This window comes from Marmota monax, unplaced genomic scaffold, assembly GCF_021218885.2.
Source record: "Marmota monax isolate L192 unplaced genomic scaffold, Marmota_monax_Labrador192_F-V1.1 WCK01_AAM20220418_F8-fsc00034, whole genome shotgun sequence".
NCBI lineage: Eukaryota > Metazoa > Chordata > Mammalia > Rodentia > Sciuridae > Marmota > Marmota monax.
This window is the reverse complement of record NW_026693934.1, coordinates 8,866,460-8,890,896: the sequence shown is the minus strand read 5'-3', so window position 1 is coordinate 8,890,896 and position 24,437 is coordinate 8,866,460. Positions and strand designations below refer to the sequence as shown.

The 24,437-nt window shown below is 42.1% G+C and overlaps 1 protein-coding gene and 1 long non-coding RNA gene across 10 annotated transcripts in view; one reads left to right on the top strand and one right to left on the bottom strand.

Moving 5' to 3' along the window:
• Arhgef4 (Rho guanine nucleotide exchange factor 4) overlaps positions 1-24,437 on the bottom strand; it is a 167,811-nt gene that overhangs the window by 74,419 nt on the left and 68,955 nt on the right. For 5 of the 7 annotated variants that reach the window (XM_058585400.1, XM_058585399.1, XM_058585398.1 and 2 more), the window contains exons 3-4: positions 22,783-23,088; positions 17,080-17,206 (exon numbers count right to left, since the gene is read on the bottom strand). In XM_058585400.1, the coding sequence (XP_058441383.1) occupies positions 17,080-17,206; positions 22,783-23,088 (433 nt within the window). Of the gene's footprint in view, positions 1-5,179; positions 5,303-17,079; positions 17,207-22,782; positions 23,089-24,437 lie in introns of those variants that run through there. The other 2 variants (XM_058585397.1, XM_058585401.1) reach the window with 2 other exon arrangements.
• LOC124106220 (uncharacterized) overlaps positions 5,251-24,437 on the top strand; it is a 34,125-nt gene continuing 14,938 nt past the window's right edge. For 2 of the 3 annotated variants that reach the window (XR_009228562.1, XR_009228563.1), the window contains exon 1: positions 5,251-5,388. This is a non-coding gene — a long non-coding RNA (uncharacterized LOC124106220). Of the gene's footprint in view, positions 5,389-5,858; positions 5,986-24,437 lie in introns of those variants that run through there. The other variant, XR_009228564.1, reaches the window with a different exon arrangement.

Sequence of the window (24,437 nt, the reverse complement as noted above, 5' to 3'; positions counted from 1 at the left end):
AATAAGAAAAAAAGATGCTCAATATCAGAAGTCACTAAGGAAACACAAACTAAAACCAAACGAGATATTACACACTTAATAGAATGGCTTACAAAATCTGGCAATACTGAGTTAATGAGAATATAGGCCAATGGGAACTGTTGTACTTTGTTAGTAGGAATGCAAAACGTACAGCTACTTTGAAAATGAGTTTGTTAGTTTCTTATATAGTTAAGCATACACTTACCATATGACCAGCAATGCACTTCTCCCAAGAGAAATAAAAACTTATGTCCATATAAAGTTTTGTGCACTATTGGTCATAGCAGCATTATTTGCAATAGCGATAGCCAAAAACTGGAAACCATCCTTCAACTAGTGAATGGATAAACTGTGGTACATCTATTTAACAGAATACTATTTAGTAATTAAAAGGAAAAGAAAACTACTGATAAAGGCAAAAACATGGATGAAAGTTCAATGCATTACACTAGGTAAAAGAAGCCAGATTCAAAAGGCAACACATGATGAAATTCCATTACTATGACCTTTTGGAATAGTCAAGTCCACAGGGATGGAGAATAGATTAGCAAGGAACTGGAGGGGGAGGAAAGGAGTTCATTACAAAGAGCGGCACTCACTTTCTGGAGTTATGAATCTATTTTGTAGTTTGAGATGGTTGTAGTTAACATGACTACATATCATCTGTCAAAACTTTTAGAATTTTACACCCCAAAGTGTGCCTTTTGCTTATATAACATTAAAAATAAATCATTATAAAGAAAGAGCAAGCAAGCAATGTGCCACATCAACTTTCTGCTTAGAAAACCTTTCCGTGGCTCCTAGGATCATGATTAGTCTGAGTTACTGGGTATGGAGGTGTAGCCTGATCTTCCTTTGTGATGTTTCCCCTTTCACTGTGCTCATTTTACCATGCTACCTGCAACTGCTATACCCCCAAATCACCTGTGATACCCTAGCACCGGTGCTCAGCACCACAGGCTTCTTTCCTCTGTAATCCTTATGCATCTGTACACATCGGTCTTCTCTCTTAAAGTGCTCTCTACTCCTTAATACAGCAAAATGCATCCCTAGGCCATACCTCCTTCTGCCAAAGTGTTTCTCTGGACTAGCCCCATAATAGATTCTATGCAGGGAAGTTTTGGGAATAGTCAAACCCTACACATTCCAAGAACTGACCCTTGACCAAATCATAGGAGATTACTTTGGAGTCCTTGGGATATCTTGTTTTTGTACAGCTGGGTCCTTGGGCCCTGCCAGATACTTTATGCAAACAATGTGGTTTATGGTGGGGGCCTTGAGCTACCCTGTTTCAGTGTGACGTCTTGAGGGATGGAGACTGAGTCAGTCTGGTGGGTGCTACATGCTTAAATAACTATCCTCCAATAAAAAACCTGGTTACCTAAGCTTGGGGAACTTTGCTGGGTGGCAATTCTTCACATGTTGTCACAAGGTATTGCTATGTGAATTAAGCATAGTTTGTGTGAATGCAGGGGAGGGGCACGCCTACAAGTTTGGGCCTGGTATCTCCCAAATCCTGCCCTTCATGTCTTGTCCCTTTCCTGATTTTTAATCTGTATCTTTTCACTGTAATAAAGCAGAACCAAGAGGGTGACAGCATTGTCAAGCTCTGTGAGTCCTTCTAGCAAACCATAGGGTGAAAGTGGCTTGAGCACCCCTGACACATCATCCTGCTGGGTTTACCTCCATCAGAACACTTGTCATAATGGATTGTCACTGCCTGTTTCTCACCATGCTGTGATTTCTTTAACGACAAGAAACCTGTATAATTCATTTATCACTAGTGCCTAGGACTGTGCCTAGAACAGGTATTAAATAAACATCTGAATGAAAGACAGACCTAGTCTGCTCATAAGCCTGATGCCCACCTGAGCCAGATACTTGCCTCAGGGTCTTGTGGAAGAATGTGGAGGTAGCTTGGGTTCTCTCCCAAGAAGAAATCCTAAGACTTTGGCCAGGTAGTGAAAACCATCAACCCCAGAAAGCCCAGACTGGAAATTAAGATTGTCAGATGAAACACCCACAACAGAAATTTTAAAAGCCTTAGCCAAGTAACAGCAGTAACAGCAGGGTGCTAGCTGAGGATTCTGAAGGCTACCATGCTTGGGGGAAAATGAGAACAGTGAGGCAGAAAGAAGGGCCATGGAAATTCCACCCTGTCAACTACATCTCATTTTCTAATTCTGCCTTTCAGGGAAGTTGTCTCCACAGCAGAATGAATGACATTTCAGTGGAAAATGTTGACATTTAAAATTCAAGAAGTCTGTTGGAAATGAGGAGCCTATGGGTCCTACCTGGTTTCCCTGCCTAATTCCCTGCCCTGCCTGTAAACTGCCACCTCGGACCTCAGACCCTTTGTGTTCTTGCTGGGAGCTCCAAAAATGTTTAGCAATAGGCTCCACCACAAAAATCACACAACAATAATTAAGTTTTTCTAAGGATCCCTTACTGGTAATTTTCAGTCTTCCTTAAGAGATAAACACAGTTCAATTAAACACACAGGTGCTTCGTCATAGAGCCTGAAGTCCACTCAAACAGGAAAACAATACGCCACAAATGCCAACTCAGTGGGGAGTGCCCAGCCCAAATCAATACCTTGGACTGAGTCATGGGATTTTAGGTTATTGGAAAAGACGTCAGACCATTGATTTTAATTTCCTTGCTTTGCAAATGGAGAAACTGGCACATCCCCATTTGTGACTGCTGAATAACAACAGTGAGCATGTGATTAGCCACAACACTATTTCTGTATGACAACCAAACCGGCACACTGACCTTCCTCACTAGACCTGGAACAGCCACTCCACACCTAGCAACATGTCCCCATCAAGTCACATCAAGCCTGGCTTGAAGCTTTCTTCAAACATGGTCTCATGGGCAATCGTAAGCGAGTTACAGCCCTTCTCAATCTGTTTTCATAGTAGATTATCAGTCCTGTACCTGGCATATAGAAAATGCTCAGTAAATGTTCATTTCCCTTTCCTCTTCCCACTAAGTTTTCCTCTCTAGTAGCCTTTTCCAACCAGACCTCCTCATTTGAACCACAAATCCAGAGAGAATTATTGGAGTGCTTTTCTCAATGCCTCCCAATGATGGCAAAAAGCTCGTAGCACTGTAGAAGAGAAGAAAGTAATTTGTTGTTTTCTATGGCTGTCTTAGGGCATCAGGGTTAATTCTGTTCAGGAATCCAACTGAGAAAGGTGATGGCTTCGTGGACTTACACGGTTCTACAGCAAACTTGCCAGTATCCTTTTACACATCTAGTACTGATCACTGTTCTTGAGAGTCCAACCAACAGGCAAGGAGGGGTTAGTGAGATGGGAGTAGGGCAGAGAAGATGAGGAGGTGATTTAAAAGGCCTCCTCCTTGTGCTTCCATAGCTGATTGCTGCCCAACACTCATGGAGCACAGTGTGCTGCCTACACACCTAGTAATACTGAGCCCATCTGGAGTAATCCTGTGAGGAGCATGCCATTCACTACCAGGTCTCACACCGTGTTGCTTTAAACCTTGCCCTGTGGTTAAAGGGTCAGCTCTTAGGCTCTTAAGGAACAGACTTCTAGACTTCATTACTCACCTACTACCCCCACCAACCCTCAACAAACGCATACCCTAAATATTCATGAGAATGTCCCTGATATATCTGAAGATCATTCAGGCTGCCTCAGTGCCCCTGGGCTGGTATGAGGAGTTCCTGGATTCCAGGGTTGCTTAATAAACCTGAATCTCTGCCATCTTCAACTGTCTCACTGATACACATTTCCTGGGACCTAAAGAAAAAATGCAAGGGCACTCATTGAGACCCTTTGGGCTGGGTTTACAGTTGCTGAGATGGTATCACACAGGTCTTCTAACTCTAGAAGTCAAAGGAAAACCTTTGGGGCAAAAGATAGGGATAGGTAACTTTGTTGGTTCTATTTAAGCACCTGAGAGGAGAGAAAGGAGTTTCTAGGGAAGTCCCAAGAGATGAGAAGGAATCACAGCTGTGGAACAATGAAAGACTTTTAAGTTGGAGACAAGAGCCAGATTACTCAACTTTTCTGAATTTTATGTGTCTGCTTTGGAAGAAAGAAGATGGGAGTCATGTAACACTCAATGCAGAAGTGAGCATGTCTTTTTCTTTCTTTTTCCAAATCCTGTATTCAAGGTACTCTCAAAACCCTGCCACAGCTCTCTTTCAACATGCCTGTGTTCCATCCTGAGCCCACCTGCATGCCCCTCCACTCCTCTCTGGCTTTTAAGTTCTGATCTAACACACTATCTCACCCGCATACCTGTGTGGGGCCCTGCAACTTTTATAGGCTGGATCCCTAACTCCATACAGAAGCACTACAGGTGCACCACCTCCCTGATTTCTGGGCAACAACTGTCTTCTCAGCACCCATTGCAAAGGCTCAAAATGTTTGTAGATTGTTTGCAAAAAGTGCAGCAACTAATCAAGGGTAGCTGATCACTGCTCATAAGACCACTCTGGACTATCTCACTCTTTATTTAAGGCTGAAGTCTTGTCTCCAACAGCACCCAGATTTGGTCCTCCTGGCAGACAGAGGAGCAAGCATATGGTTCCAGGAGACACCCAAGCAATTCCATCTCAGAAAACCACTCCTGTTCCAAGGGGCACAAGATGAACCCCTTCTGGGCTGGGCCACTCCATCCTGGGGCCAGGACCAGGCACACTCCAGCTAGAAGGTGCAGTCTAACCCTTCGCTGTTAGATTCTCTCTCATCTTCCCACCCTTAGAGAGGTCAAATTGCTGCAGTTCACAAAACCAGATATGTGCCTAGTCAAGAACGGTTTAGGCAAGGAAAACTGCCTATCCAGGGACCAAATGCTAGTCTCGCCTTAAAAACTCAGTTTCCCAGTTAACCACAGGCCTGTTACCAGAGCCAGCAGGGTCCCCGCTGTAACAAGTGCTCCACCTCTGGAAGTGAGTCAAAGGGGCAGGTGGGAGGGATGGTTAAGACAACTAGGAAAAAGAGAAATCAGAAGGGCAAAGCAATGGAAAGGAAGGGACCAGGTGGCAGAAAGGAGAAATAGAGAAAGCAAGGGAGGAAAAGAGACAGTCGCGGGGGCGGGGTAGGGAAGGACGAAGGAGTTCAAGAGGACCGACGCCCGGAGCGGAGGGCGCCGACGGCGCGGAGGGCGGCGGCGCCCTTACCGGCGGTGGCGGAGCGCAGGCTCTCCAAGCTCCAGGAGCGGGACAGGGCGCCGCGCATGCCCCCGCTGCCGCCGCGGCCGCCGCACACCACGCCGCTGCTGTCTGAGTCGGAACCTGGGGACAGCCCAGCGCTGCTGCTGCTGCTAGTGCCGAGATCGCCGCTTGTCTGCCCGCTGGACTCGCTGGGGCATTGCTGCGCCCTCGTGCAGGTGGGCCCGAGCTCCAACCAAAGGCTCGGAGGAGGCTGGGCTGGGGGCGGCGGCGCGGCGGCGGCGGGGCTGCCGGGCGAAGGGGCGCGCGAACCCCGGCCAGGGCCAAGGCCGGCGCCGCCGTCGGAGGGCGAGGGGCGTGCAGGCAGCCGCGCGGCGTCCTCGGCCCCATCCCCGCCGCCGCGCGGTCGCTGCTCCGGGCCGGCTGACATCATGGGGCTCCGCTAAGGAGGTTCCCGGCCGGCCGCTGCCCGCTTGGGCTCTGCGGCCGCGGCGGCCGGGACCCTCTGCAAGCGCGGGGCGCGCGGCTCGAGGAACGGTGAAGCGCCCACCCGGCAGGGCGAGGCGCATCCGTTCGCCGCCCGCTCCTGGTCGGCCCCGCGGGCGCTGAGCCGCGGCTGCGACCCCTGCGCGGGTCGCGGGCCCGGGCGGCACGCGCTCACGCACGCGCGCACGCAGACCAGGAGCGGCGGCGGGCGCGGGCGCGGCGCACCGGGACCCAGAGCGGCCCTGGGTCCCCACGGGGTTGCGCAGCTGCCGCCAGGATTGACGTTCGTGTGTTAGGACACGGTCATTCTCAAGAGTGGACACGTGGTGGTGAGTAGAGCTGGAGGTTTTCTCCGCAAGAATTACATCTCCGTTTTGGTGAGAGGCGCAGGCAGGAGGCCGCGCTCAGTCCCAGGCAGAGACTTCGGCCGCCAGCACCGCACTCTGGGACCGGGAAAACACGCCCCGCCCCGCCCCTAGCCCGGCTCGCACCCGGTCAGTGGGGACTATCACCCTTGATCTCCCTAACAGCTGGTGGCCAGGGTCGTGCCCTACCCAGAGAGTATGGGCTGGCAGGTTGGTTTGCGTGTTTATGGGGTTGTAAAAAGTAGAGTCAAAGCACACGTTACAATATGCATGGAAAAGTCCAGTGCCAGGAACAAAAATTTGGGGGCCTAAAGGCTCATGACAAGGTGTCACAGATTACAGGTGTTTCTTTTGGGAGGGGAGGAAAGCTTCACCGATGTTCCCTTGACTATCTCAGACACTCCTGAGCCTTCTGTAGGTTCGTCGTGCCTACGTGGTGAGATACCTCCAAAGCAACAATCAACAAGTCATTATATGAAATACTAAATCTAGGAGGTGAAAAACAGCGGAAGACTTGGTGTTACTTTGGAGGTTGAGATGTGTGAGAGAAGTCTTAATAGAGGCCCATCAAGGCTGCTGACCACCTGTCCCCCATGATGGACAGACACACGCGCACACTCTAAGCCTTGGGAGTTAGTTCAAGTGTAAAGTGCCATAGGTATTACCAGTAGTGAGGATGACATAAGAGGCATGCAGAGCCATCATGGGGTGGACCCTTGAAAAGTGAGCATTTTTTTCCCCTTTTCTCCACTTGGGGTTCATTTCCCATAGCCTATCTCCATCCCTAAGCCATAGGTGCTCTTACCTCTGTACCATAAGGAACCCTGCATCTTCATAGATACTGTCCTCCTCTGCCCTAGCAACTCAGAGGGCTGGAGCAATAGCAACCAGAGTTCTAGGTAAATTACACCTGCCCAAGACAATACATTGTTGTTGGGTGTTCAGTTGATGGGCACTGGATGATGCCTTGACCGAATCTGTACATTAAAGCCCACTCTCTTTTTCCTGTTTATTTTACTCCTCTAGGGGGAGTGTGTGTGCCTTTTCTCCTTTCCTGGCCTCTCCATATCAGCATTCACACTTTCTGTCCCTGCTGCCATTCTTTCCTGACTTTGGGAAGAACAGTTCTTCCCCTACCTCCTCCTCCTCTTTTTTTTTTTTTCAATGAATCAAATGTATGAACGATGATATGTCATGAGCTTTGTAATGTTTTGAACAACCAATTAAAAAAAATTTAAAAAAAAGAAAAAAAAAGATTTTTTTTTTAGTTGTAGATGGACACAATATCTTTATTTTAAAAAATTCCTTTATTTTGTTTATTTATTTTTATGTGGTGCTGAGAATTGAGCCCAGTGCCTCACACGGGCAAGGCAAGAACTCTGCCACTGAGTCACAATCCCTGCCCAATATCTTTATTTTTATTTATTTATTTTTTATGTGGTGCCGAGGATCATGCATGCAAGGCCAATGCCCTACCACTGAGCCACAACCCCGGCCCCACTACCTTCTTCTTGAATGCAGGCTCTTTTACATGGAGGGTCATCATTTGTGTTCTCCTATGGGTGTCCTTTGAAGCCTGCATGCCAAGCCTTTGTGAGTGGGATGAACTTCACAGGAAGGGGTGGCCAATGCCAGTACTCCCCACCTAGCTGCAGGGCTTGAGGGTTCTACATTAAAATAAGCATCAGAATTGTCCATTTCTGATACTCTGCTGCTACCACTACCATTCTGTACGTTCAAAAGGAGGACAGCTTGAGTCTCATTCACTGAACAACCCAAGGAAACTCTAAAATTTGTCATATGTCACTTTCCTCTTCCAGTCCCCTCAGAAGTTACTTTCCCTCCCTGGAAGACCCACAAGATCCTATGTGTTATGACCCAACTGATTTTTCTACCTTCTGTCAGCTCTCTGTGCTATAGCTGCAATGGCCACCTTGATGTTTCTCCTTGCTATAGGGTCTTTGCGGTTCCTTTCACCTGGAATACTTTTCTTTTTGCTTTTTATGGTATTGGCTCCTTCTCAACTTTAAGATCTCAGGAAATGTCTCTACTCAGTAACTCTTCATTTATTTATTCCTGGCACTTATGACTATTGGTCAGCAGCCTGTTTTTTGCTCTTTATCTACACCCCTGTAGATAATGTCTGTGGTGAGGCTGGTGATGACTTACTCGCCACAATGTCCCCACAGTGTGTAGATAGAGTACCTCACCACTCCATGAGCAGCTGTGTAGGGATGAATGTGGCCTGGACCTGGGCAGGAGGCCAGCTGGACAGGAAAGGGAAGATTCTCACTCTTTTAGGTCAGGACTTTAAGAAGACTGAGGTGTGCTCTTGAGTGGAGGGTGCAGGGGTACTGTGTCTGGATGGCAGCAGCCTGAGTGGATCTAGCCTGTGTGAAACACTGAGTGGCATGCCTTCAGTGAGTCCATTTCCCTTTCCAATCTTCCCAAGTCTTCAGTAAATTTCAATCAGATATTCTGTGCTAGATGTACTTCAGGGACAGAATCCCCTGGATTCTGGGACAAATCCCCATTTGAGCTCCACTATGAAAAAGAGATATGTGTTTCCCAAGATCACAGTGATGATAAAGGCTAAAATAAACTAATGCTTCCTATCCTGGAGGTGCAAGGGATCATGGGGGACAAAGGGATAGCAAGACTTAACCACAGGAAGATTCCTATACCACATATTCTTTGTATATACTGTACATACACACATCCTAGCAATGTCTGAAATATTAGCATATATCAAGTATATGCTGAAAATATTGAACACATATGCTACTGACATGAGAACTTTATCTGCTAGTTGAATTTAATTAAAGCATGGGATAAACAAAGTCACCCACCCAGGAAGTGGTGAAATTAGTTCCAATACTCATCATCCATGCTTTGGACCACTATGTAACTGTTAATTCCCTGCCTCCTTATTTTTAGGACTCCCAGACATTTCTTGCTAGAATATTGGAATCACAGGCAAGTGACACTGTGAACATACTACATGTAGAGAACAGTGCTAGTTTCTGGAGTTAAAATGAGGGAAATAATAGACTAGATTTAGATAAATATGACTTATATAAGCATAATTGTCCAATATCTCTTCCAAGAGTCTTACTGAAATGATTGACAGGTTGTAAAAACAGGGAAACTGAGACAGACTCAGTTTCACAGTGATACTAGTGAAAAGTATTAAAAACACAACCATTTAATAATTTTCTGAAATGGTCCTAAAAGTGCATATCAAATAAAGAAACATCTATTCAAGAAAATCGATGACAATGCAGTAAGAAAGGTGAGAATCTATGGCATTTGAATCAAGACTGTAGCTAAAGGAGGAAGAGACTCCATTTCAGACTGCTGTAGACAATAAAATAGAGCTACCTCTCCTTCCAGATACCAGCCAGGTCTTTCCTTTCTAAGGAGCAGGACACAAGCATTTCTCACCATACTCCCATTTCTCTCCTGTTACTGAAGTTCTCCTGCATGAGAGTGGTTGAGCAGCAGCAAGGATTGGTTCCTTTTTTTGGCTCACTGAGAATACTGTGTCTGGGGTACCTTTTCTCCCTGCTAGAAGTGGTGGTTCTATGACAGGAGAGGCAAGCTGAGAGGGCTACGAGTACTACTTCCTTTCCCAAGGGCTCTGAGTATCACTCAAGAGAGAAGCTTGTTATTGCCCTGACCCCAGTATCCAGAGTCCTGGTTTAAAGATTTTGCCCAGGAGGAAAAGCAGACTATGAAAAAGAGCACCTAATTTCTTCCCAAAGGAACTACCTTATTTGTGACAGAGCATGGAGAAGTTTCAACCTAAAGGTGTTTTCAGGAACAGTGGAGGTTAAATGAAAGGAACTGGGAGGTGATTCATGGATCTAATGAAGATCCAGCCCAGACTGTAAACCCACTAGTTTTCATGACAGAACTGAAATCAAGACAGTTGGGAGGAGCCCTCCTGACATTAGACAAATAAATACCCAACACTGACCTCGAAAATATTCTTCCAAATTAGTCAGAATTTGATTGGAGAAGTTTGTAGAGAAATTTATTCCCTTAGGAAAATATTGAAAATAATAAAGCAACCAGCTCTTAATTAGTAGAATTTCACAACTGGGTATGCTCACAGAAATAATGGGAGAGAGCCCTGGCAAAGCCACTGTCATTCAAGGATGACCATGGGAATCCCCAAACTGCACTTTCCTAAGGCATCAGGGGCTTAGCACTATGGGAACAAAAATGAATGCCATCAGCAGAATACAACAGACATTAGTATGGCAATATGTAAATCAATGGATGTGTAACTGATGTGATTCTGCAATCTGTATATGGGGTAAAAATGGGAGCTCATAACCCACTTGAATCAAATTGTGAAATATGATATATCAAGAACTATGTAATGTTTTGAACAGCCAACAATAAAAAATTAAAAAAAAAAAATGAATGCCATGGAAACAATTTACCCAGATACTAAACAAGCAAATCACAAGAGCAAGGCAGGTGAGCAAGCAGTACTCAGAGTTGCTATACAGCATACAATCGAAAATGTCCACTTTCCAAACAAAAATTTTGAAGAACCTACTGACCTATACACTGGAAAAAAAAGCAGGCCATAGATACTGCCAGTAAGTGTGACCATATGTCATACTGATCATAAAAAAAAAATTCAAAGTAACCATTATAAAGATGTCTGGAGAACTAAAACAAACCATGATTAAAAGGAGAAAGCGTTAATGACAGTGTTGCATCAAATAGAATACCAAAACACAGCCATAAATTATTAAAAAGCACCGAATCGAAACTCTAGTGGTAAAAAGCCCAATATCTGAAATCAACTCATGGAAAAGGTTCAAGAATATTTTGAGCAGGTGGAAGAAAGAATTAGTAAACTGAAAAACAGACTAATAGAGATTATGCAAACCAAAGAGAGAAAACCATAAAGAAATGAACAGAGACTTGGAGAAATGTGGGACATCATTCAGGGCACCAACGGAAGTATAATGGGAATACCAGAAAGAAAGGAGAAGAAAAAGATATTTAAAAAGTAATGGCTAAAAACTTCCAAGATGTATTGAAAAACAATAATGTACACATCCAGGAAGCTAAAGAATTCCCAAGATAAATACAGAGCTCACAGACAGACATGGTAAAAGTGCTGAAAGAAAAGGGGAAAAATCTTGAAAGTTGCAAAGAGGAGCAACAAGCCACTTATAAGTGCTCCTTCTTCAAAAAGACAATAGCTGAGCTCTTAGCAGAAACTACTGAAGTCAAGTGACAAATAGTGTGTTAAAAGTACAAAAAGAAAAGAAAAAAAAAACCTTGTCAACTAAGAATCCTTTATGCAGCACAGCTTTCTTTAAAAGATGAAGGGTAAATACTTTCCTGGATCAAAATAGAGAATTTGCTAGCAGACACCAATTTACAGGAAATGCTAAAGAGAGTTCAGCAGACTGAAAGCAAGTGACTACTGGCCAATTTACCCAGAGGGTAATCTGAATCCAAATTACACAGAAAGGGCACCACTGAAGGTAGTTTTGCAGTTACAAAAGATACTATCATTTCCTGTTTCCTTTCTTTTTTTAGGTGATTTCAGAAGCAACTGTATAAAATAATATGTATGTAATTTATTATTGGGCTGATATATAGAAATGGAATATATATGGCATTTGTCTTCTAATAATGCATAAAGGGAGTGGTGAGAGAAAAGCTGTTAGTGCTAAGAAAACAGGGACAATAATCATTTTCACAATGCACTGTTGGGTCTGTAACATCAGTAGATACAAAGTGTATAACAGTAATATCACAGAAAGGAGGAAAAGGAATAGACCTATACAGAAATAAAATTTTTAATAATATTGAAATTAAGCTACTATATATCTGAAGTTAATTATAAGTTATACATATGCCAAATCCTAGAGCAACTACTAAAAAATTTCAAATACTGAAAGAATCACAAGCGAAATTAAAATACCACATTAGGAATATTTTCTTAGTGTCAAAAAATGTGATAAAAGAGGAATAGAGGAACAAAATAAGACCTATTTAAAAAATAAGATCATCCCATTTTGGGGGAGTCATTAGATTATATAGGGCGTTAGAGTCGAGTCCCAGTGATTAAACCCAGGTGGCTTTATAAGAAGAGGGAGAGAGACCAGAAACATGTGCACCTGAGTGTCCTTGCTGTCTTTTTGATACTAGGGATTGAACCCAGGGGCATTCTACCCCTGAGCTATATCCTTTGCCCTTTTTAAAATTTTAATTTTGAGACAGAGTCTCACTGAATTGCTGAGGCTGGCCTCAAACTTGCAATCCACTTGCCTCAGCTTCCTGAGTCACTGGGATTACGGGTATGCACTACTGCACCTGGCTCCTATTTCTTTCTTTGTGATACTCTGTCCCACTTCAGAACTCCGCCAGCAAGAAGTCATCACCAGATGTGGACATTGTGCCTCCAAAACAGTGAGCCCATTAAATTTATTTTTAAAATTTCCCTTCCTGGAGACCCTCATTGTTATACAACATACATGTATGAAGATGTGAGAAAAAATAGCGTTACCCTAGATGAGGTAGAGAGAAGTGATGGGAGGGGAGGGGAGGGGATGGGGAGATAGGAAGGATAGTAGAATGAAACAGATATTATTATTACTGTGTGTATATATGTGACTGCATGACGAATGTGATTCTATAACCTGTATACTCAGAAAAATGAGAAATTATATCCCATCTGATTCAAATGTATGTCATGGTCTTTGTACTATCATGAGTAACTAATTAAAACAAATAAACAAATTATCCTTCCTCAGGTGTTTTGTTCTAGCAATTTAAAAAGGACTAATAAATGATTTAAAAAAATAGTCTTTACCACAAATAGTGCTGGGACAACTGGATAACTACATGTCCAAGAAAGAAGGTAGACTCTTTCCTAACACCATACTCAAAAGATAGCTCAAAATAGATGAAAGATCTAAATGTAAGACTAAAAATATAAAACTCTTAGGAGAACACAAAGGGGTAAATCTTCTGTGAACTTGAACTTGGCAAAGTATTCTAAGGTAGGAAACCAAAAGCATAAGCAATGAAAGAAAAAATAGATAAATTGGACTTCATCAAAATGTAAAATAAAAAAAATTGTGTTTCAACAGATGCCAAGAAAGTGAAAAGACAACTCACAGAATGGGATAAATATTTACAAATCATGTATCTGATAAGGATCTTGTACTCAGAATATATCTAAGAAAGCCTACAACTCAATTAAAAAGAAAACTTAATTTGAAAATGAGTAAATGATTTAAATATACAGTTCTCTAAAAAAGATTTAAAAATGGTCAATAAGCACATAAAGATGATGGACACCAACAGTCATCAGGAAAATGCAAATTAAATTACAATGGAGAAAAAACCCACAATGCGATACAACTTAATAGTATGGCTAGAGTCAAAAGTCAGACAACAAGTATTGATGAGGATGTGGAGAAATTACACTGGTGGTGTGAATGTGAAGTGGAGCAGCTGCTTTGGAGAACAGTCTGGCACTTCCTGAAATTATTCAACATAGAGTTTCCATCTGGCCCAACATTTCCACTCGGAGGTACATAACCCAAGAGAAATGAAAACATGTCTACACTGAAGTTTGTATACAAATGCTATTGCAGCACTGTTCATGAGAGTCAAAAGATGGAAACAATTCAAATGTTCATCAACTGATGCATGAAGAAAATTGTGGTATAGCTATACAATGGAATATTATTCAGCCATAGAAAGGATTGAAATACTGATACAGCTGTATCCGTGTGGATGAACCTTGAAAACATGCTAAATGAAAAAAGCTGGTTACAAAAGACCATATCCTATATGGTTCTGTTTATGCAAATTCAAAATAAGGAATCTATATGGACAGAAAGTAGACTGATGGTTCCTTGCAGTAGGAACAGAGGTGGGTGGAGATCCAGGAGTTTTGAGAAGAGGCAACAACTAAAGTTACAGGGTTTATTATGAAGTGCCGAAAATGTTTTTAAAAGACTGGCAATGATCACACACATCTGTGAATATACCAAAAACCACTGAGTTGTACAGTTTATTTTTTTTAATTGTGTACTGGAGGTTTAACCTGGGGGCACTTTACCATGAACCACATGCTCAACCATTTTGATTTTTTTTTTTTTTTTGAGACAAAGTCTCGCTAAGTTGCTTAGGGCCTTGCTAAATTTCACCCTCCTGTTTCAGAGTCCTGAGTCTCTGGAATTACATATGTGACCACTGCACCCAAAGAGTTGTACACTTTAAATGGAAGTGAAATGTATCTCAATAAAGCTGTTAAAAATCCAGGAAAATCCTTTACTAGCAGAGAAGTTGGGGACGGGTATCAGCCACAAGACACAACAAAGATATACTGGACTTGGAGAAAGAGGAGATGTGAAATAATTTTATGACCCAAAAGCAACAGAAAAATTCCTGGGTAAAACCTTGCAGACCCTTCCAAAGGGGTGAACTCCAGAGCCACAGCGGCATCATGTGACGCTTTGTGCATGTGCCACCCTAAGGACTCACAGAGTCACTTCTGGTCCTGATGGCTCCCCTGGTGGGAATGGACGTGCTAGAGTTTATGCTGTACAACATCTTGCAGTGCAGAAGGCAGCAGTTCCCACATCAGGCCAATTCTTGGCTACCTCTTCAAACATGGAGAAGAAATTCTGATAAGAGTCTTTCCAGGGGCTGAAGGTATAGCTCAGTTGTACAGCCCTTGCCTAGCAAGCTCAATCCTGGGTTTGGTCCCCAGCACCCCCAAAAATCAAAACAAAAAGTCCTTCCAGGAGTGCTTACAGTTCTCTTATTTTTTTAGGTGACTGAGCTCACCTAAAAAGGTGGAAGGAACTGGTTTCTTGTTTTTATGTGCATACATTACAGGAAAGTTTAGCTTTTCATGTCCCACTGCAGCTGTGTTGGGAGAATCCGAACTTGTAACAGTTTCTGAAAGAATGTTATTTCTATGGCTACTGGACAATAAGCCACTGATAGTGAAGAATGAGCAAATAGAAGAATTTCTCCTACTAAAAAATTCTGCCAATCAAAAGAATAGCAGATGAGTTTGGAAAAGAACTGAAAGCCATAAACAGGAGGGAAAAAAAAAAAACTACAAAATTCCTGATTTTCTGTTCTTATCCTTCAAGGGAAAATTGGAAAGACTGTATGGAGATTAAAAATGACCACTGAATCACAAGCTCTAATGAAGGCAATGAATACAGATGAGTTAAAACCAGAAAAGCAAAGTAGAAGATAAAATGTAGAAATAATTCCAGAACTGAAAAGAAAAAGAATTGGGGTGTAGGGGGGAAAGATGCAAGGTGCTGGGTGCATAAATTGGAAATATAATTTATATAAAGTAGAAATTTCAGAAGTTGGGAAGAAAACAGTTGAGAAGAAGCAATAAAGAAAGAAAATTTCCCCAAACTAAATATAGAGACCCCTCACTAGTCCCTCATACTAATCTTGTGAGATAGGAAGATGGGAATTTTCATTCCTTCATGATAAAAAAGAATCTGGGATAACAGAGAAATGGGGGATGGGCCCACCCTTCTTACCCTGATGTCAAGTGTGGCCAGTCAGAGCCCTGATCTCTGACTTCAGCAGTTCTCTAAAATTTTAAACCTTAGTAACACATGTTGGGTTATGTGTTACTAAGGTTTAAAATTTTATCAGCAATAAATTCATCTTTCATTTAATTCAAATGATGCTCTGAAATGATAGGGCTATAATATTATGAAACCCTGAATCTGTAAGAACATGCATTAGACTTAAAGGGTCAAAATCAGCTTTGAGGATAGATTATCTCCAGAAAAAAGCGAATCTCTCCCATGATCGTCCCTTCCACAATCCTCTCAATAATTCCACGGCTTAATGAAGGGCTCATGTGAGAAAATCTCTTCTCTCTAGAAATGATTCTTTAAGCAATTGCCAAGTAATTTTTCATGACTTTTCTGGCTGTGAGTTTAAGATCACAGCCATATGTGGGAAAGAGGAGCAGTCCACATGCAGCCTCAGCATGTACCCTTGCTGACAGAAAACGGTCATGTCCACCAGCTAATCTGGAATGCCAGCTCTGCCAGGAACGAGCACACCGTGTGCACTGAGGCAGACTGAGGCTCAAGATCAGGATCTGCCTCAGAGCAGACTCCTTGGCACGGCATGTGCCAAATGCTAATGCTTGGACTAACTACAGCTTGCCCCTCTCATCTTCTAACTTTGCTCTTTAGCTCCCAAAGCAGCAACTATTGACCTATTTTTTACTCCCCAAGCCTGGACAAATTACATGTTTGATAGGTATAACTATTGTTTTTTTCAACTCTGCTTTGGTTTTATTCTTGCTCACCTGTCTTAAACACCAGAATTGGTCCCTTCCTTCAGTTAGCTAAATGCATCTAGCATTTTAGGGTTGCTGATAATAACCCGTACCTTAAATGCATTTTAAGGTTGCCGATAATAACCTGTATCTGCTCAGGACCAGAGACGCAACATCTAGCCCTTGGCCAGGATCCTTTGAACATCTCTTAGTATGCCCAGCTCTCTTGGGTTAGGGCTAAGAAAAGTGGTACCTGTGTATGAAGAGGCCTCATTCTGGCTCTCATCTGGGGCCCACTTCCCTTGTGACACAAAAAGCCCTCCCTTTTGTGGACATATATTGTGATGTGATGCTGTTTGCTATAGTTTTGGGAAAGAAATTCATGGAGGTGGTGTAAAATTCAAGGGAGAGATTACTGGTCCTCAGATGGGAAAGCACCCAAATTCCATCATTGGATTAGAGAAAAGTCACTACATGATTATTTATTCTGCAGGTTTATCCTGCTATAATAAATACCAAGGCTTAGTCAATAGCTTTGCTCAAAATAAACTAACAGAGCCAGGCTTGGGAGCTCCATCATCGAATCTGCCCCAACCTAAGAATTCTCTTTCTGTAGGTACCACCTACTCCTTCCTAACTGCTAGACAAGTAGACACAACCATCAAAACACTCATTCTTGTCCTTCTTGCCAGAACACCTAAATATATAATGAGAAAGAGAGACGTGCAGCTCACCGGTGTCAGGTATATGCTCTGGCCAACCCAGGTGGTTCAGTCCCATTGGGGCACTCTGGGAGAGCAGATGGCTTCTTCTAGGGAGATGCAGAGACTCTGGAGAGGTGATAATTGTCTTCCTCCAACACTGGAAGAGGAGGAAAGAGGCAGAGGGTAAATAAACAAAACAGATGGTAGGCTGTCATTGCCACCTCCAATTGCCCAGGACCTTTCCTGTGAGCAGAGCCCCAGCCAAAATGTGCACAGTTCCAGAAGGTGCCGTTCACACCAAAATCCACCAGGAAAGCTTTTCCTGGAGTATGAACTATGTAACGTACATAGCCAGGTGTGCAACCTTGGCAGGAAAGGCTGCCATTCAGGAACTTGAAAGGAGGGCTGTTGATAAGGGCTTCAGGCATCTACATCACCCCCAGCAGTTAGCTAACAGCCTGATATTTTTCCCCAAAGCAAAACTGTTAGTTTCAGCCAAGGTCTATCCTTTTGGGGGGCAGTTGACTAAAATGTAATTCAAGAAGGCTTTGATATCTCAGACAGTAAGGATCAATGTTACCTGGGGTCTTGGGAAGGGAAAGATATTGTCCTTTCCTGTATCTCTTCATTGTCTGAGAAGATAATAGCCACCTCCCCACCTTTGTTACCTTCTAATAAGGTTATTGTAGTATCTTAAAAATCATGGTATGTATGCAAATAAATGCTTCCTTTTTGTCTTTTTGATTTATATCCCTTGTACACTTAAGCAAACAGTAATGCAGGAAGCATAAATATACAAAGGTTAGGATGGGGCATTGCATTCCACCCCATCGCTTCCATTTGAATGCCACTGAAGACCTTGGGCAGAATATACGAGTCAGCTATCAGAGAAAATCAATGGTAGCAGAGAGCCTGGGGAAGGAAGCCAGGTTTGGAGGTTACCCCAATCCTGTAGAGAAGTGAGTTTCCTATTTTGTTGTTCTTGTGTATCCTCCTGCCTGAATTCGGCAGCGCTTAAAACTGAACATAGGCAAAATGGCCTCCAAAGAAGCCCTGTCTGATCTGAAGAGGAAAGGGAGGTGCCTGAAGGTATGAGGGGATGGGGGAAATCCTGTGTATTCTGATGGTGTTTTCTTTCAACCCAACCCCAGAGGCAATCCAATTATAGTAATAAGATTCAGGCTCCAGACAGGCATCTGAAACCGGGAGGGAGAAGAATCCTCTCTGACCAGAGAGCTGTCATCCTAAGGCATGGGGGAGACCCTTGTCTCTTTTTAATTCGTCCTCCTGCCACTTGGCTCCAAAGGAAGAGTTGCAGGAAATGCATGGCAGAGTGGGAAAGTGAAAGCCCAGATTACTAGAAAAAAGACCAGGAAGGTGACATGATAACAACACCTTGACACTTTTTTAGTATTTCTGTAAATTCAGCCTAGTTTTGGTCAGGGCAAAGGCAGGGAATGGAACTACAAACCACAGGGGGAAAAGTTTTTTAATATTCAGACAATGAGAAAAACTGAATATGACTGCTTTATGTCCACCTCCAGATGGTTCCTGACCAAGGATGGTTCAATTTTGGATTTTTTGACTTTAAATAGGGCACAAATGATACACATTCCACAGAAACTTTACTTTGAATTTTGAATTTGGATCTTTTCTTAGGCTAGCAATATGTGGTACCATACTCTTCAGCAATGCTGGGCAGGGGCAGTGGCAGTCAGCTGCAGCTCCCAGTCAGCCATGTGAACACAAAAGGGAAAAACCAACAGACTACGGCATTCTGTGTTGCTGAGCTATGATGTACGATAGGTTAGGAGGATTAAGTGCACTTCTGACTTACGATGGATTTATCAGGACATGACCCCATCACAGGTAGAAGAGCAACTGTCTCCCACACCATCTTCCTGGAGCATTAGGAAGCATTTTCAAATTAGTCATTTCTTTTTTTTTTAAATTTTAAAAATTTTTTAGTTGTAGTTGGACACAATACCTTTATTTGTTTTTATGTGGTGCTGAGGATCGAACCCAGGGCCTCGCACTTGCTAGGAGAGCACGCTACCACTGAGCCACAACGCCAGCCCAAATTAGTCATTTCTTATTTTTTGTGCTACCTGTGTTCTAGAATTCTTCACAAACACTGAATTAGAAAATATTGAACTGTTGCTCCTAGGTGAAACAGTTCCTGTGGGTCTCTGGTCACATTTTATTTTTGAAGGGTGCTGGGGATTGAACCCAGGGCCTTGTGCATGCTAAGCATGTACTCTACCACTGAGTCACACACCAGCCTTTGGTCACATTTTTGTCAAACAAAATGCTATCTGCATTATCTAGGTTCATTTGTCAATAGCCTTGTAAAATAAACCAGTCTCATCAACATTTAAAACTTGATTTTCCACATAGAACTTGTCTTGTAACCAGGTTTTTGAATTAATATATATATTTTTTTACCGTATTCACAGGTTTTCTTTTAACCGCTGAATGACTCAACCAAGTGGAGAACTTACAGTAAAAAGAAAACACAACTACCTTGGAAATCTGAGAATCATATATTTGGTTTCTCTTCCCACCTAAATTTTGCTTTGTACCTTCTTTAAGAACTTTAAAAAAAAATTAGGTATTGATAAATTATAGTTGTATATATTTATGAGGTACAAAGTGATGTTACAATTTACATTTACACAGAATGTAGAATGATTAAATCAAGCTAATTAACCTGTCCATCACCTCAAATATTTAACATTTTTGTGATGAGAACATTTGAGATGTTCTTAGTGATGGATATTGAAATGTACAATACTCTATTATTCATCCTGTTATGCGATAAATCTAAAAAACAAGTCAAAGTTACTTTTCCTCTCTTATTGATGCTTTGTACCCTTTGATTAACATTTTCCCACTCCCTCCAACCCTACCTTTTCCGGTAACCACTATTTTATTCTCTGCTTCTATGAACTTCATTGTTTTAGATTGCACATGTAAGTGGTGTTTGCTTTTCTGCATTTGACTTATTTCACTTAGCGTAACGTTCTCCATTTTATCCATGATCTTGCAAATAACAAAAAAATTTCTTCCTTTTCTACAGCTGAATAGAATTCCATTATGTGTATGTACCATGTTTTCTTTATCCATTCATGTGTTTCTTTCCATTTTTTGACTACTATGAATAGTGTTGCAATGAACACAGGAGTATAGACGTGTCTCCAACATACTGATTTCAAATCTTTAGGGTAAATACTGAGAAGCGGGATTGCTGGATCATATGGTGTTTCTATGTTTAGTTTTTTGGAAAATGTTTTCCATAATGGCTATAGCTAATTTACATCCTCATCATCAGTATGCAAGGATTTCCATTTCTTCATATCCTTTCAATACTTCCTATCTTTCGACAATAATAAAACAAAACAGAAAACAGGGAGAATGTGAGGACTTGCAACCCTTGTCTACTGCTGGAAAAAAAAATCAAATAGAATGCTGGTGGGACTGCAATTGGTGCAGCCAATATGGAAAGCAGTATGGAGATTCCTTGGAAAACTGGGAATGGAGCCACCATTTGACCCAGCTATCCCTCTCCTCAGTCTATACCCCAAGGACTTAAAAACAGCATACTACATGGACACAGCCACATCAATGTTTATAGCAGCACAATTCACAATAGCTAAACTGTGGAACCAAGATGCCCTTCAGTAGATGAATGGATTAAAAAATGTGGCATATGTATACAATGGAATTTTACTCAACAATAAAAGAGAATAAAATCATGGCATCTGTAGGTAAATGGATGGCACTGGAGAAGATAATGCTAAGTGAAGTTAGCCAATCCCAAAAAAACAAATGGCGAATGTTTTCTCTGATATAAGGAGGCTGACTCATAGTGGGGTGGGGAGGGGGAACATGGGAGGAATAAATGAACTCTAGATAGGGCAGAAGGGTGGGAAGGAAAGGGAGCGGGCAGGGGATTAGCAAGGATGGTGGAATGTGATGGACATCATTATCCAAAGTACATGTGTGAAGACATGAATTGGTGTGAACATACTTTATATACAAACAGAGATATGAAAATTGTGTTCTATATGTGTAATAAGAATTGTGATGCATTCTGCTGTCATGTATTTAAAAAATAAAAGGAATTTTAAAAAATCAAATAGAGTGGTGGGTGGAAAACAGCTTGGTGATTTCTCTAAGTTAATCACAGAATTATGATATGACCTGGTAATTCTACTCCCAGATATATACCACAGTACAGAAAACATGTCTTCAAACAAAAGTTTTTATACTAGTCTTAGAAACACTATTAATAATGGACAAAAGGTACAAACAAACCAAATGTCTATTAATGGTGATGAATGAAAATGAAACAAATATGTCTCTCTAGTGGACTATGATTTAGCTACAAAAACTATTAAGTACTGATATATGCTAAGACATAGATGAACTGTAAAAACATACTAAGTGAAAAAAAAAAAAAAACAAGACACAAAAGGTCACGTATGGTGTGAGTCCATTTCTTTGAAATATCCAAAATGGGTAAATCCTTAGGGACAGAAGGCAGATTAATGCTTGTCAGGGCTTGGGGAGGAGAAATGGGTAGTGACTGCCTAATAGATGCAGTGTTTCCTTTTAGAGTAATGAAATGCCTTTGACCCAGATAGAGGTGATGCTCACAAACAAATGTTACTGAATTGTTCACTGTAACATGGTAAATTTTTATGTGAATTACATCTCAGTAAAAAAAGCTGGTACTCAAGGATGAGGAGAGACTCCGATGTATACTTCACAAGTACTGGATAATAAAAAAATTGCTATTGTATAAAGGGAAAGAATAAGACACAGAGTTAGAGTTGACTAAAGGTAAGATGTCAAGACTACAGTCACTTTTAATAGGCTGTAAGTTTTATGCAAACTATCATGGTGTCAGAAGGTCACTATGGACCAAAAAAAATGGGACAGTGTATCTGCATTTTATTAATTTAATTAAGACTCTTATCAAAATGTCATGCTCCTTTTTTGAATGCTTGAGTTCATGGTCATACTGTGCCCAACAGTATGTGACACAGGAGGCCTCTCACTAAATGGTAATTGCCATGGTGAGATCCTTGAGGGCAAGGACCCCCTCCTCCTCCCTGCCTTCTGGTCCTGCACAGGGCTGGCCACAGGAAGGGACACACATGGAGGATGAAGAGGGAACCCTGACCTTGGTGGTTGTAGGGAACATGTCTCTGTGAAGTGTCTCTTGCACTGGATCTAGAATGTCTCCAAAGACCTACGTGGTCCTCAGCTTGGTGTTACGAGAGGTGTGGGAGCATTTAAAAGGTGAGGCCTCGTGGGAGGTTTTAGGTTACTGGAGGAATGGCCTTAAAGGGGACTGTAGGACTCCCGTTTCTTTTTCTGTTTGGCCACCCTGATAATGAATAGGCTTCCTCTCTCATGTACTCCCACCATGATGTATTATGCTGCCATAGGTCCAAAACAATGGGCCAATTGGTCGTGGACTGAAACCTCCAAACCATTGAGCCAAAATAAACCTTCCTATTTTGTAAGCTGCTTGATGTCAGGTATCTGTTATAGTAACAGAAATCCGATTGACACATTCAGGTTCATGTTAGGTGGAGCCCCATTAGTGTGCTATCATCCAGTGGCTCAAGGGTGACAAGTTCAGTGCAGGTCAGAGTCAGGAAATGGCAGGCTACTACAGAGGCTGAGGGGACAGCAGGCCAGATGAGAGGATGCCTGGCTTACCTGGACTTTGTCTGGGTGCGCTATTCCTGTGCATGTCTTCCTTCTAGCCTGTATCTGCTTCTCCAGCTTCTTTCTCTGTGTCTTCTCCAGCCATAGGTCATCTAAACTGATGTGTGAGTGCTTTGCAACCCTTCTGGGCTGTGAAAAGGTCTCCCTGAGGATATCCTCTACAGAGATGGAGGGGAGGGTCCATGTCACCATCTCAGTGGTGAAGAATGGCCTCTGAGCTGGCTCCACGTGAAAAGCTTTCTGACCAGGAGAATAACTGAGCTTCTCACCTGCTGGTTCTTCCCATGACATGTGATTCTGGAGAGCAGAGGAGAAAGTATCAGAGATCAGAGCAAGAACATCTCAACTGGGGACACTTTCCTTTCTCTGCCCAGTTTCTTTTGGATAGAACACTATGTTTGGTTAATTCTCAGAATACTGATTCCAGTGAAATATTTTGTTCATAAAATATTGAAAATATGAAGATCAGGAACAAATCTTGTTTCTATTAAAATGTCTTCTTTCAAGGCTATTTCAAACAACTCAGTCTTCTGCTTTGCTTAAAGGCTTAAGTCTTGAAAGCAATTACTGAAGTTAGCATGCTCATTAGAAATACTTTTCGAAGGTCACCAGTTGTGGCCAAAGCTCTTACTTAAACAGTGTCCTCAGAGAAGAAAATTTAAGGAGCATATTCCAGACATTCATTGCTTGGTCTTGTTTGACACTAACATAGACTGAAGTGTGTGCATAGCCTCACCTCCCCCAAGCTGTCAACCCTGTCCCAGTTCATGATAATGAACTCAGGCACCCTCACCATTTCAAAATAAAACTTGTCTACACAGCAGAACAGCTAAACTTTATGTTGACATCTCCAGCATTTCTGTTCTTTGGAATCAACCCTTTTCCTAAGTCTAACCACTCTCCATCCTTACCCCAGGAGATATCTCCTTCATAGCAACAGCCTCTATAAAATGCCATCCCCAAAAACTTGGTGCATATTCTCTGGTGGAAACTCAGGTGGAATTTCTTTTAACTATTTAAAGAGTATGCCTTTAAAAAAGTATGTAAGTAAGTAGGTAGATAGATAAACAGGAAAATAGAGGAAGGAGGAGGAAAAGGCAGAGAAGGAGGAAGAGAAGGAGGGGGAGTGGAGAGGGAAGATGGATGGATGAATGAATAATTGTCACATAATGGTTTGGGGCACAGTCTGGGGACTGGGACCTTTTCAAGTTCTACAGATGATTATAACATAGAGCCAAGATTGAGAACCACTGATCTAATGTGTTTTTCTTCAGCATCCAAACATTGCTCTATGTTTAAAACGTACTTTATCCTAGTTTTCTCTCCCTAACTCCCCTATAGGCAATAAACTACTAGTTTATTATCCCCACCCAAAAATGGGGAATCAAAGCTCAGAGAGCAATGTTACTTATCTGAGGACACACAGCTCTGTGTGTAATTACTCTTTTGATTCTAGATCCCACATCTGTTCATCAGTCTATATGGTACACATTCCTGATGTTTCAGGTGGAAGTCACATCTATATAGCTCAGTCCCACCCAAAGTAATCAATACTAATTGAACATATTCTTTTGTTTTTCTTAATTTTTTTATCTTTTAAAAAAAAGTTATACATGACAGGAGAATGTATTTTGACATATCATACA